Source organism: Bactrocera neohumeralis, chromosome 4 (genome assembly GCF_024586455.1).
Source record: "Bactrocera neohumeralis isolate Rockhampton chromosome 4, APGP_CSIRO_Bneo_wtdbg2-racon-allhic-juicebox.fasta_v2, whole genome shotgun sequence".
In the NCBI taxonomy this organism is placed as follows: Eukaryota; Metazoa; Arthropoda; class Insecta; order Diptera; family Tephritidae; genus Bactrocera; species Bactrocera neohumeralis.
In genome coordinates this window covers 45,190,657-45,205,680 of record NC_065921.1, presented here as the reverse complement: position 1 = coordinate 45,205,680, position 15,024 = coordinate 45,190,657, and the positions used below count along the sequence as shown (strand labels likewise).

General features: G+C 35.7%; 1 protein-coding gene across 3 annotated transcripts in view; it reads left to right on the top strand.

Annotated features, from left to right (window-relative positions):
• The window catches only part of LOC126754649 (lipopolysaccharide-induced tumor necrosis factor-alpha factor homolog), a 32,096-nt gene that overhangs the window by 11,688 nt on the left and 5,384 nt on the right, over positions 1-15,024 (top strand). The window contains exon 1 of one of the 3 annotated variants that reach the window (XM_050466774.1): positions 3,963-4,443. The exons of 1 other annotated variant lie outside the window; for it this stretch is intronic. In XM_050466774.1, the coding sequence (XP_050322731.1) occupies positions 4,199-4,443 (245 nt within the window). In that variant the 5' untranslated portion in view covers positions 3,963-4,198. Of the gene's footprint in view, positions 1-3,962; positions 4,444-11,716; positions 12,128-15,024 lie in introns of those variants that run through there. One more of the 3 variants, XM_050466773.1, reaches the window with a different exon arrangement.

Sequence of the window (15,024 nt, the reverse complement as noted above, 5' to 3'; positions counted from 1 at the left end):
ACAAGACTGACTAAAATACTGGAATGCTAAGCAAATAGTATATGGGAAGTACTTACATTCTTAAATAAATATATATGTATATATATACACATATAGTACATATGTATATGCGTAGCTATATATAGATATGTACATCTTCAATATGTATGAACATACATATGTTCATATGTGCATGTAATTATGTGCTTAAGTTAAAAGCTGTTCTTTGCATCTAAAGCAGGTACATATTATATGTGTTTACTTAAGAAAATGAAAATTCCATAAAAGTGAATTTCCATTGAATTTGTACTTAATTATTTAATTATATTTCGGTATAAAAAATTATTTATATTTTTTCTTAAATTGTAGGTGTTATGCTGCTTATCCAAAGTAGTCAATTAACACGTTCGCCTATTGAATAAGGGAATTACCCGCAACCACAACTGTTATTAGTAGAAATGGATTTATTATACCACTGAACAGGGTATATTAAGTTTGAAACGAAGTTTCGATTCAATATATTAGGTATAAAGGATATTTTGTCGACATATGGTTTTCTCGATGAAATAAAACGCATATTATTTAATTTTCTGGCCAAGAATTTTGTATTATTATAAAAATAAGAATTTTCGGGCAAGTCACTATCGCGATCGTCGAATAAACTCCAGCCGCGAAGCCCAATTTTCGATCTTTTTATCTTTCTAACCCATTGGAGACGCATATCATCAATAACACATGAATAATGTTTTCCAAGGCGTCAATCGTCTCGGGCTTATATACATACGCATAATCCTGCAAAAAATAGTCCACCTGTGTTGAATCGCATTATCTTGGAGGCCACGCGACAAGCCCACGATGCAAGAAAATGCTCTCACCCAAGCTTTCTTTTAATAAAATGATTATTTCGCTGGCTGAATGGAAAATAGAGCCGTCTTGCTTTAACCGAAGATCTTCTACATCAACATGCACCGCCTTGAACGGCATCCCTGAGGATGCGCATTATCCACTGGAGTAAACATCCACGGTTGCTCGAATTACCGACCCTGTTGGAGATTATGTCAACGGAATATTGGACGGAACGAATTGCGCGACCGGAAACATTATTTTGGTGATAATTTTGCACAAATTGCAAATTCTACTCCGTTATACCAGACTTACTCTTATGAAATAGCATACCAAACTAATTATAAACCAAGTAAAAGCTATCTAAAAGACCAGCTTCGAAAAAAGTATTGCCTCATTAAAAACCACACGTCTAAAATGAAAAAACGTTATTAAATAGAAAAATGATTTTTTCAAAAAGATTTTTATTGACATCGGTTACGAGAATATTACAATGTTAGTTTTCTGTGGGTAACACATCAAATTTGAAGTATAATACACCCAAATTCTTAGTGAATATTAAATTAGTTACCATTAAGGTTTCAGAACCAAAATTTAACTAATCTAACAAGGACTAGATTTGTATGCATTATCTAACAAAATTCTAATTAATTATTGAAAAAGTGAACCTTTTCACTCAATATAAAGAATTACTTTGAAGAGATCAATAAAAAGCGTACATTTCATTCAAATTAACAAAGAAATGTGTTGCCAATGTTTTTATAATCGGATAAAATATTAGTGAAGGATGTGCATTTCATTGGGATTTCGATTTTTTCTAGATGTTAGGCCCAATTCTATTTTTTGTTATTTCCCTTCGGTGTCATATATAAGTGAAGTGTACACTTATTATTACTTGGGTCTGCTTAGATGTGTATCTATCTAAATCTTTAAAAAAGTTTATATTAATGGCCCATCTTTTAAAGGTGTAGATATATCAAGGTCTTACTAAACCACCAATTACACTATGTAATTTGCTAAATATCTACTAATATTTCCACATTTCATATATGTATTTCAATTAAACACAAACAAAATTTTATATCGCAGTTTATATCAAGTAAACTAAAAAACTAGTTCCACAAAAAATAGGAGTATTTTATGTAATACCAGACCGTTCTTTTATTTTAAAATATAATACTTCCAAAGTTTAACAGAATATTAAAATAATTAATATTTCGTTCAATAACCTCGATTTTTTAACACAGCATCACATCTCCGAGATGTGAGCAACGTTTTATTGGTATTCCTTTCCAAGCCTCTTTCACTACTGGCCATAAATCTCTCGAATTGGTTGGTTTCTCTTCAGCTGCTTTCTTCTTGATATCTGTCCACAGGGGGGTGAGGTCAGGAGACTGCGCAGGTCACCGTATAATTTCAAGCTCGTTGGCCCTAAATCATTATTTGGCGCACTTGCTAGTATGTTTAGGGTCATGTGGTAACATTACCTCATCTAATATTTTGACACATGCTTTTTGATCCATGATGCCTTCAGTGAAATGGACCAACTCCACTATGTGAAAAACAACCTTATACCAAGATTTTGCGCCGTCATGTTTAACGGTGTTTATGGTAAACCGGGGATTATATTCTGAGTTAGGGGGACGTCGGACAAAGTTCCTAGGGCCTGTACTACCAAATAACTCAACTTTGGATTCGTCTGACCACAATATGCTTCGCCGTTTAGCCACGGGCCAGAAGCCATGCTCTTTTGCAAATTGTACGCGGACTTCCACGTGCTTCTTTTTGAGTAGCCGTACTTTTCGTGGGCTTTTGGCAAATAATTTGTTCTGCTCCAAACGCCTATGAACAGTTTTAGTATTAACTGACAAATTTAGTTCGTCATGGATGCTCCGCCAGAGCTAAAGGATAAATTTTGCAGTAGCGTACTATATTGCGATCGTCTGCAGTGGATGTTTTGCCCTTTCGTCCACGAGTTTCATTTTTGTTTCTATAATTTAAGGCATTTGCTACTATTTTAGGACAGCATTTTACGATTTCTTGGATCTTTTCATAAGTTTGTCCTAGTTTTCTCAATTTTTTTATCATTTCCCGCTTTTCCTCTGTACAATGATTTCATCTGCCCACTGGACCCAATGATTAAATAAAATAATAACTAATTTAAATTGCTGGTAGGTTATGAAACTATACTTATGTACTTTTCTAATTTTGTGAATATTTTTTATGTTAAGGACAATTTTGGTAACGACATACATATCTAATACTCCTATTATTTTGTGGAAAGCAATAACAAGTGTTTCCGAGAACTAGCAAAGCAGAAGTAGAATAACGATCATCACTATAAAAATTTGTTTTGTATTTTAATGCTAGGATCCCGTTATTGTTCCGCGTAATTTACATTTGATTTAAAAAAGTTATTCATCCAAACACATTTTTCATATCGGCACTCCTATTATTTTGTGGACAACTGTACATGTGTACATGGTGAGTCAATTCAGTGTTTGCCACTCTTTTCCGCTCGGTATCTTATTAAAGACTCGTTATCCACTTTTTCTGTTACTGAGTTTGAAACTCTCTATTCTTTTCTATAAGTAAGTGCGTCTAAAGGAGTGGAACATAAACGAGATATCTTACTAAAGGCCTGTTATCCACATTTTCTGTTCTGTATTATTCTTTCTTTGTACGTCACCAAATATTATTAGGCTTCACTTCATTGCCTGTGCTCAAAACTTTCCTACAAAGTCCGTATTAAGGCTTAACAGTCCAGCCACCAATTCAACCAGCGTATTTGAAACAATTTCATTATTAGACAATTCAAAAATTTCTTTAAAACATTTCCAGCGTCTGGTCACCTTACATCTAAATTTATCTCAACTGTGCCAGATGTTTCGATATCCTTCTTGCATTGCGTTGCAGAAACGTCGCTAAAACCACCCCAAACACCAATATACTATATGTACATACTTTTATGCAATGTATCTCACAAAACAAAAGCAATGTTACACACATACGTACGTACATAGATATAGGTAATCGCTGAGCGCTCTCATCTCCAGACATCTTACGGAAAACGAAACTCACCACAAACGAGCTGCCAAAATGAATGAGTCAGACAAATTAAAACTCTACGCCGCATTACACTGTCAGTTTACCTTTAGTTTTTGACTCGTAGCAACGTGAGAAAGCCGCAAATCGAGTTTACTAAAGCGAATTAGTATACTAAAACGAGTTCAAAAGTTCAAGAAATAAAACGGCAGTTCAAAGTACAAGCCAAAGAAAAAATATTGGTTTTCATTGACAACAAAACAACTCAAAAGTGTTAGTTAGTTCCTCCAGCTAGTGAGTGCATATACTTAGGTACATAAATTCTTAGATAATGTCACATCCACAAGCGCCGCCTCCGCCATACTCACAGGCCGTGCCGGGCTACTACCCACAGCAGGGTGCTGCGGCTCCAGCAACCACAGTGGTCATACACACTACAGCACCATCATTTGCGCCCATCTCTAATGAGCCGGCTACAATAACTTGTCCCTCCTGTCATGCTGTGGTGCGCACCACTGTCATCCGGCAGCCCAGCAACACCACACATCTTTGGGCGCTGATACTCTGTCTTTTCGTGTAAGTTTTCATACATTGCTGGAATATTTTTAGCTTAAGGCTGTGCAAAAAGTGCTTACTACAGTGTAAACAACGGTATTTTCTTGTGAAAAATCGACTTTTGTATTATTATACTGTTTATAAACAAAATAATTTCGGAAGCATCGCGATGTTTGTGGATTTGTTCGCCCATTAATTGTCTCACCACTGAAATGAATGCTCATAAATACATACTTACAAATAAAACTCTTGTGAAGTTAACTCACCACACTCGGGGAAAAAATGAGAGATTAGAGAGATGCAGTTTTTTAGTCAGTGAGCATTAATTGAGCCATTCTATGCTCATATCAGCTAGTAGTGTTCGGCATTAACGACATGCATTTGAGCTATTCAAAATATCAAAAGTATGCTGAAAACATCTGAGTGTAAGTCTACCAAAAATGTAATGAGTACTTGGTTGAAATATAAAAAGTACCACAAATTATGAAAGCTGCAAATGTGTCTAAGAAAACAAATGTTTTAATGTGCTTCGGGAAGAAATTGCCAGAAATATTTTTTTCCAATTTTTAATCTTTCCAAAACAGAATTTCTTACAGTATGTACATATGTATATTTTTTTGTCGAGAACTCGAAAATGTACCATATATTTCACTAAGTATCTGTGTTTTCTCAAATGTTAACTAGAATATTTCTGCTTTAATTTCAGAGTTTTATTGATCTAAATTAATTTTTCCATAAAACACATTTTCGGAGGTCGCTAACATACAAATAGGTATGTTTTTATATGAACCAGTCAAAATGTCAAATTAAATGGCGAAGTTTGAGTCGTTTGAATACCAACGGAGATCTCTGTTTTTTTTTTAAGAATAATAGATATGGGAAAGCAGCCACAGGCTCTGTGAATTCCACCTCTGTTTGTCTGTACCAGTCTATTGCATTTGCAATAGTGGTTTATTCAATTCGATTATATAGTTTGGTAACTCAAGAACAGCTAATACATAAAGGTATCATATTTTCCACCAAACTAGAGGTAAATCAAATGGATGAAACCATATACCATGAAAAGAACATGGTTCACAACGAACAGTCCTAGCTTTAACCTTTTTTTACCAACCTCTTGAGAAATAAATAAATTTGGGGCTAGTTTGTCTGAACTAATATTTAACACATACCTTCAATGTTTTCTCTACAGATTCACATGCCATAACACCTTTTCAGAATTCACAAATTAAGTCTTAAAAATTCAATTGTTTTTATACGTACTCGCTCTTGAAAATTAGAAACCAAACTGCCCAGCCGTAGCGTGCTTAACACGTACATACTTATGTAGTTCCATAATAAATTCACCTCGGTGCTTCAGAAAGTGGCAAATTCACGAGCGCCGCAGTTTGTTGGTGTTATCAATGATTGCAAAGCAGATAAATTACTTCAATAACATTTTGCTAATGTAAACAAAAACACTTAACTGGAAGCGCAAATCTATATATCTAGTATCTAGAATGTCTTCGGTAACAACGGTACATATGTACCTACATATACTTATATTATATTAAACCTTGTATGTGTATACAAGTGCGTTAACAATTACTGAAGCCAAAGTAAAGCACAAAGCTTTCATATTTCTCCTATACTATATATTAGGGATGCCATAATTTTAGCATTATTACTTGTTTTTATTTTAAGAATTTAATTATTTTAGTTGAAAAGGGGACCCCAGTGCCCATTGCTAACTTTTTATTGAAAATATCGATCAATCTGTGAAATGAATTATTGAAATTAGAGGATAATACTTTTCCAATAATAGTATGTCTGTATGTCAAAAATGGGTTGCATCGAGCATAGGTCCCATATACCTCATAAACTGTTTTCCATAGGGACGTTACAAAAGTAGACCGATAGGGACAGCAAACGACGCCTTATTCTTTCCCGCTCTTTTGACATTTCTCTTCAGTAAGGCTTGCCATTTCATCGTGAAAAGATATACGATCCATTATTAAAATTTCTAACCGAAATGCTGAGTCAGATGCCTCAACTTTAAGAGCGCTATGTCCATTTTATGGTCGTCATAATCGTCCTATCATATCAACAATTGAGCGTTTAGTAGAAAAATTCAAATTCACAGGCACAGTACAAAATGTTTCCGTGTCAGTGAGGCAAAAACGTGCCCGTAATATCTTGAATATTGCTGCCGCTAGCGCATCAACTGAGAAAGACCCATGTCAGTATATCACACGTCGTTCTCAAGGATTGGGCATCTCTGGAACGTCGTTGTGGCGGTTTAGCGAAAAGATCTTGGCCTACATACTTACAAGATCAAATTGACGCAAGAACTGAAGCCGCTTGACCGGCAGATTTATCGTATGTTCGTGGATTAGGCTGATCAATAACTTGAAAATAACCCGGTTTTTCATCGAAAAATCATGAAATCACCTATGAGGATAATTCATATCAAAAAAGTTTACGTACACCAATGATTATTAATATAAATCAAAAGTAATTACAATAGTTTTAACGGTTATGTCGCTATTATAGTCCCGAGACGTTAACGCATGCTCCCCAATCGATTTCTAGTATTATTTCCGGATATTTTGACCCACTAAGTCGATGATACAGTTTTTTGGCCTTATTTTGATGAAATTCGATGGTTTCGAATACGGTTTTCCAAAAAGTTCCAGATATTTTGAATAGTATTAATATCTGGTGATTGCGTGACCCATGGAGTCGAAACCACCATTAATCCCACGGAACGTTCCTCCAAACTATTCATGCATAAAGTCGTTTTGTAGGTTATGTCAAGACCGTTCAAAGATGTATAGTATTGCCAGATACGAGCTCTGTAGCGCTTTAAAAATAGCCGCGAAATTCAAAACACAAAAGGACGGAAGGGAGATATTTGACAACCTAATAGTTTTCGCCGAGATAAAGATGTCACCACACAGCACACGTGAGTGTAACAACCCCGCATTTGACGTCATTGACCTGACCCAGTTATAGTGAAGCAATTATAGTTGAATATCAACCGAATGTTAAGTACTTATGTATGTAAGTGTATGGGTAGTACAAACAAATCCAAATCGTGGTTGGCGGCGGAAATTCCTTGTTTATAGAACAATCTATTCATTTTTCATACATGTATGTTGTCGTGTGTCTTTAAAGAATCCACATAATCTAAAATCATTAACGTCATATTAACGTCTACTAGGGTTGCCAAATAATAATAATTTGAAAATCAAAACCTATTCGAAATAACAAGCCAAAGCAATTTAAACGATTCCTTTACAAATAAATATGCATCATATCTACATATATTATATGTTGCACTTATTGTCAAACAGGGTTGCCAACTGTAAGCACAAATTATTTTAAATGTAATGCAAAGAGTAGTACCGTTTGCATTAAATTTAATGCCAGCTTATATAACATAGAGAGTAGTTACATTTTTGAAAACCTTATTTTCATGCTGAGTGGCCAAGCATGCTATTTATTTTATTTTTTTTATGAGAAGAAAATTTTAATTAAAATATTAACAATTAGTTGGTTAGTATTTAGCAGAATTTTTTTTAGAAACTTTATTTTTGTGTAAAATTTAGGAAACGTATTACACTGGTCAGCTAAGAAATAATTATTTTGGAATTACCACCAAAGTTCCACAACAAAAAATATGTGTATCTGGAAAAGTATTTTTTAGCTTATCTGTTTATTTATAACCATTTTCGACCAGAGTTGTCAAGGCATTTTTTTATTTTACGCAAAACATTCTTTTTCATACATTGCTCACACATACTTATATGTTTCCCTACGATTATAAATGAATAAAACTTTTGCGACACTTGCAACGCGCGAATTAATATGAAATTTAAAACGGCGAAGCGAGCTATCGATCAAAATACAATTTGCAAAATTTCTTGTAAATTTCAAAATTGAGAAATTTAGTCGTTAACTTATATGTATAAAGGTGATGATGCCATATTTCTATACCCAACAATTTTTTATAACAACTGACCGCTCTTCTCAAAAATATTTCTATATTAAGGGTGACCCATTTCGAGGTTCCATACTTTTTAAAGAAACACACAGAAACTTCAAACTTAATGGGAAATGTATCTTATCATTCGAAAGACAATCCTTTGGCATTTATTTTTTGAAGATTATCTCTTTCAAATGATGTCCGCGGTTACGTTTAAGATGATCCATCGGCTGGTAACTGAAGACCTGAAAGTCTAACGTTGTGATAATCACATAATCTTGGTGGCCTATTGACCGGCTCAATACGTGAAATTATCTGCCTGCCGAAGTGTTCTCTCAATTAATCCACTGATTGATGCGATATGTGGGAGTGGCGCCATCTTGTTCAATTCAAATGTCGCCGAGATCACGAGTTTCAATTTGAGGCATGAAATAGTGGGTTATCATGGTTACGTTGAATGTAACGTTCTCAACGGCATAATGTCAAGTCGTTTCATACGTCATTCGGAGGTGCTGCGAACGGCGCCGAATCGACTCTCCACGGTCTTCGTCCTAGACGTGGTGTATCCGGTCGAATATTATCCAATAATGAATGCTGGGTCTCAAGATGGGTGCTGGTGTTGCGATTAGTTTGCTCAGTAGGCCGATTATGTTGACCATAAGTTGAGCGAAGCACACGAAACACATTATTTACAGAACGTGAATTTTCGTAATAAAGTTGAATGATTTGTAAAAGTTATTCAGCCGTTAGGCTGAGCCCACACCGGATTAGTCAAAAACGTCTTTGACTAATAAAACACAAAAACATCTTGTGCTCTAACCCACACCAAGCGAAGCACAATGCGACATTTTGTCTTTTTGTCTCGCTTGGTGTGCATTGAAATAAAACAAAACAAGTAAGGACGGGCTAAGTTCGGGTGTCACCGAACATTTTATTCTCTCGCATGATAAAGTGATAATCGAGATTTCATTATACGTCATTTACATATTTTTCAAATACCGTATTTGTGTAAAGTTTTATTCCGCTATCATCATTGGTTCCTAATGTACGAGTATATTTTATAGAGAGAAGGCATCAGATGGAATTCAAAATAGCGTTATATTGGAAGAAGGCGTGGTTGTGAACCGATTTCACCCATATTTCGTACATGTCATCAGGGTATTAAGAAAATATTATATACCGAATTTCATTGAAATCGGTCAGTAGTTCCTGAGATATGGTTTTTGGTCCACGCTCATTTTCAATTTTTAAAAAAAGCCTGGGTGCAGCTTCCTTCTGCGATTTCTTCCGTAAAATTTAGTGTTTCTGACGTTTTTTGTTAGTCGGTTAATGCACTTTTAGTGATTTTCAACATAACCTTTGTATGGGAGGTGGGCGTGGTTATTATCCGATTTCTTCCATTTTTGAACTGTATATGGAAATGCCTGAAGAAAATGACTCTATAGAGTTTGGTTGACATAGCTGTAGTAGTTTCCGAGATATGTACAAAAAACTTAGTAGGGGGCGGGGCCACGCCCACTTTTCCAAAAAAATTAAGTCCAAATATGCTCCTCCCTAATGCGATCCTTTGTGCCAAATTTCACTTTAATATCTTTATTTATGCTTAGTTATGACACTTTATAGTTTTTCGGTTTCCGCCATTTTGTGGGCGTGGCAGTGGGCCGATTTTGCCCATCTTCGAACTTAACCTTCTTATGGAGCCAAGGAATACGTGTACCAAGTTTCATCATGATATCTCAATTTTTACTCAAGTTACAGCTTGCACGGACGGACGGACGGACAGACGGACGGACGGGCAGACAGACATCCGGATTTCGACTCTACTCGTCACCCTGATCACTTTGGTATATATAACCCTATATCTGACTCTTTTAGTTTTAGGACTTACAAACAACCGTTATGTGAACAAAACTATAATACTCTCCTTAGCAACATTGTTGCGAGAGTATAAAAAGAAGAAAGTGAATCAGTTCTTGCAAAGATGTCGTCGGTTTTGTAATTATATATTAGGCTCCTTGTCTCGATGAAAAGCACTTGTTTCTCCACGTCAATGTTCATTTTAACAACTTGTATGCAGAATAAAAGCACAAAGAAAATGCGTAATTTTGACTATGAAAACCAACGGTTCAGCTATAAGCGACGAAACGTGTTTTTCTGTCGTGTCTTGTCTGTTCCATTCGGTGTGGGTTGCGCCGTAGCTCAGCATGTATGTATGTATCAACAACAAAGACGGTTTTGTCGCATTTGGTGTGCGTTGGCTGTGTGAAAATACATAAGCAGTTCTTCAAACAAGTCAAAGCATGAATATGCGTTTTCGTTTCGTCTTGTTCGGTGTGGGTTGTCACATATGAAGCTATGGGCAGTTGCGTATGAGACAAGAAAAACTTTTTTGACTAACCCGGTGTGGGTTCAGCCTTAGTCTTTCCATGATGAAATTCCAAACAATACTGAACAAAAATGACACCGCGACTCACGCGGGATCTGTCAAAGAGAAGCTATTGAACACCTGGATCACCCGTTATATACTTTTTCGTATCTCTTTAGTTTGATTACATATTAAATTTACAAATTTTTTTTGCCGATTTTCAAATACGTGGCAACCTCTTAACTTTCTTGTTTTACATCAGCCAAGTAATGCATCGAAGATTTCAGTTATTTTCATATGTACATATGTATGTACATATGTATATCACTTCAGACTTAATTTTTTAGTGACCTGTATACTGCGAGTGTGACGCAATATTGATGCGCAACACAATTTGGTTGCAATCGCACTATTTTACTACTTTTGCAATCTGAGGAATTTTTAAATAAATTGAGCATATAATTAGAAGCAACTCCGCAACCACTGTATCTGACTACATTGCAACTTCACTATCTTTCGGTGATGAATATCTCAGGATGAGTAAGAGTCACCAAGCATAAAAAAATTGTTTTCTCGTAATATTTTTGCTTCTGAAGGCCGCCCCAAACTACCCTATTATTCGTTTACGAGAGCGCACCACCGACAAAGCTCAATTTAAAAACTTTTTCGGCTCACCAACGCGACGTAGTATACTCAGCTGACAACTGAAATTCTTATTTGTACAAGTGAAGAGAAGCCAAATGCTGAATCCATCACTATTTTTACCCAACAACCAAACTTCAAAAACAAACAAAAGCAAGCCAACTGTGCGGTTGTATTGCAACTCTCAATTTGTGATCTGACGCTGACGTCGGCCTCATTTGTAAATCATGAAGCAACGCAAACTTGGATGCGATAAGCACACTCTATGGAACTATATACCACCATATAAAGAATTATCGCTATCTGGCAAAGAAAATTATTTCAGTTAACTAACGTCAGCAGCGTTGTTCGCATAGCTGAAGTCGGTGGAGCGCGCAAAACGTTAGACGAAAAATAAAGTACCAAAACGGTGTTGCGGAGTTTTCAAAAAGTTTGCTACAACAAATAATTAAATAAATTTTAAACGCTATGTCGAACCACGGGCAGCCACCACCATACACCCAACCGGGCTACACGCCGGCGCAGTACTATCAGCCACCACCACCGCAAATGGCGCCGCCGCCGCAATCAAGCACGGTAATCATACAGACGACGCGTCCACCTTTGGTGCCGGTCAGCAATTCACCGACGCGCATTGTTTGCCCCTCGTGCCACGCCCATGTGTTGACCACCGTTAAGCATCAAGCGACGACACGCACACATTGTTGTGCGTTGTTTCTGTGCCTCGTATTGTGAGTTCAAGTGCAAATAACAACAATAACAAATTATTAAAATATAAATTTCAAAATTTTAGTACAAGTATGGATCAAAAAATATTTTACTTTTAAATTTATTCTAACCGTTATATTTGGCAAACTCCTTTGTGGAATTTCATAAGTTATTAAAGTGAAAATCATTTACGGCTGGCCTTTACAGCACTCATACATAATCTTATCAGCCATAAAAGCTTATCAAATGCTGATAAATATGAGCTAAAGTACACAGTCAACTTCGCATGTGTTTGTGTATAGGTATTGTTAATATGAATAGCCAGGTATGAAATCAACACGAAGATCTGGTCACTACTTACCGATAAATATGTCGCCCTCTACTAAATAAAACTTTGAAACAAAAATATTTTTCAATAGGGTTACCAAGTTTTGAAGCGGAACTTCTTTAATATCGGGCTTATGCACAACCAAAAAAGGGGTTGCCATTATGTGAAAAACGTTAACTTCGATTGCAATACCCCTCAGGAATAGAAAAGATTCCATACAAGAACTTGTTTAGATCGGTCAATTCAGCTATATGCTATAGTGATACGATCGAAACAATTTCCTTCAGAGATTGCACCCATGCTCAATATCGTGATCATATCTGTACAAACGAAAAAGTTTTCCATGCGAGCACTTGCTTCCGATTGTTCAGTTTGTATGGCAGCCATATGCAATGTAATACAATATGCGCAAAATTTCAGATTGATATCTCAAAAGCGAAAAAATAATCACGTGTAACCAGATGGACGGACAGACAGGCAGATGGACATGGCTAAATCGACTCAGATCGGCCACACTAATCATTTACTATATATAGGGTTTTCCAAAAAGACCGATATGATTTCTTTTCACACATTCATTGTTAAGGAAAGTCAAATGTTTTTTTTATTTAATTTGAAGTATAATTGATACAATAATTCTGAATGTAACATCATTCAAATGGCCTCCACGAATTCGTTTTCGGGAACGAAGTACTTTTTTCACTAAATCAAGTTGTATAGTATGTCATGAATATTGACTAAAGCGTGATGATAATCAGGTTTATTACTAAAAACCAATGACTTCAAATAACCCCACAAAAACCAGTCTAATGGTGCTTAATCACAATTTCTTTGTGGCCATTCAATATCACAATTTCTTAAAATAATCGAATCTCCAAATTTTTATCGCAATAATTCGGTCGTTGCACGTGTTGCGTCGCACGAATTCCCGTCTTGTTGGAACCAGATGTTGTCAAGTTCAACTTCTTCCAATTGTGGACAGAAAAGTTGTTTATTATCGATCTATACCGCTCTCCATTGACAGTAACGGTGTCATCAGCTTCATTTCGAAAGAAGTAGGGACCGATGATTCCACCAGACTAAAAACCACATAATAGTGACAATTTAGTTGAATAATTTAATTTAATTTAATTTGTGGATTCGACAGTTTTTTTTTTTACCAAACTACTCAGATGAACGTGAGCGTCATCGGAGAAGATGATTTTCTTAAAAAAATCGTTATCATTTTCAAGTTGTTTCAAAGCAAAACATCAAACTCACTACGTTTATGGTGTTCCGATGGCCTCAGTTCTTGACTGAGAACCATTTTATATTGTCCAAATCTTTTCTCAAAATCCACCAGGTTGTGGTTTGGTCAGTCTCAATTCTTGACAACGCCTTGGGATCGACATTTTTTCATTACTTTGTCTTTTTGGTACTTGAGCATTATGTAAAGAAAATGTAGGCTCGATATTTTCAACTATTCGACGAATAGCGACCACAGATGGACAATTATAACGACCATAAAACGCGAAAACGCACGAAAAGTTGCAATTGGAGAACGATTATTTTTATGATAAAATTGAATAATTTGTTAACGTTGCTCTTGCGTATGTCATGAAATTTTAAACATTACTTAATATTTATAATTAAAAAAAATAACAGATTTTGATATATTAAAAATGCCTGAAAGAACACTTAGAAATCATATCATCCCTATTGGAAAACTCGCTATATATGGTATATGATTTAGGGTTCCCATCACACAAACTTCGTGGCAAATTGCTAGTTTTGTGATCGAAAGATATTTTCAGTCTAATATAATATAACATAATAACTGAGTCGTTAGCCTTCTTTTTTTAAACTATAAGGTCTTAAAAAGTATAACCAAGGTGATACAACAAGCTAATTTAGTTTCAAATCCAATCAAAATATAAAAACGAGAATTGTTCAGTTTAACGAGAAGAGCACAGGTGTCGCTGTTGCCTATAAATTCATAAGAACAAATTAAATTTTAAACAAATGGAAAATGCTTAAAATATGTTATCAAAAACTAGCCTCATAAGTGGTGCTCAGTGGTCTAATTCATTCTAATCAGTTGTCTAAATAAAATTGCGAAGTGCTAACAGTTGGTTTCCTGTTTAGCGATGGTGAGTCATGCTGTCTATTTTATGGACTATGAGCAAGTTGATTATATCGGGTGATTTTTTAAGAGCTTGATAACTTTTTTAAAAAAAAAACGCATAAAATTTGCAAAATCTCATCGGTTCTTTATTTGAAACGTTAGATTGGTTCATGACATTTACTTTTTGAAGATAATTTCATTTAAATGTTGACCGCGGCTGCGTCTTAGGTGGTCCATTCGGAAAGTCCAATTTTGGGCAACTTTTTCGAGCATTTCGGCCGGAATAGCCCGAATTTCTTCGGAAATGTTGTCTTCCAAAGCTGGAATAGTTGCTGGCTTATTTCTGTAGACTTTAGACTTGACGTAGCCCCACAAAAAATAGTCTAAAGGCGTTAAATCGCATGATCTTGGTGGCCAACTGCCCATGCATCCCGAAAAATGCACTGTTTGGTGTGGTTTGTACGCTGGTGGAATCATTGGACCGTATT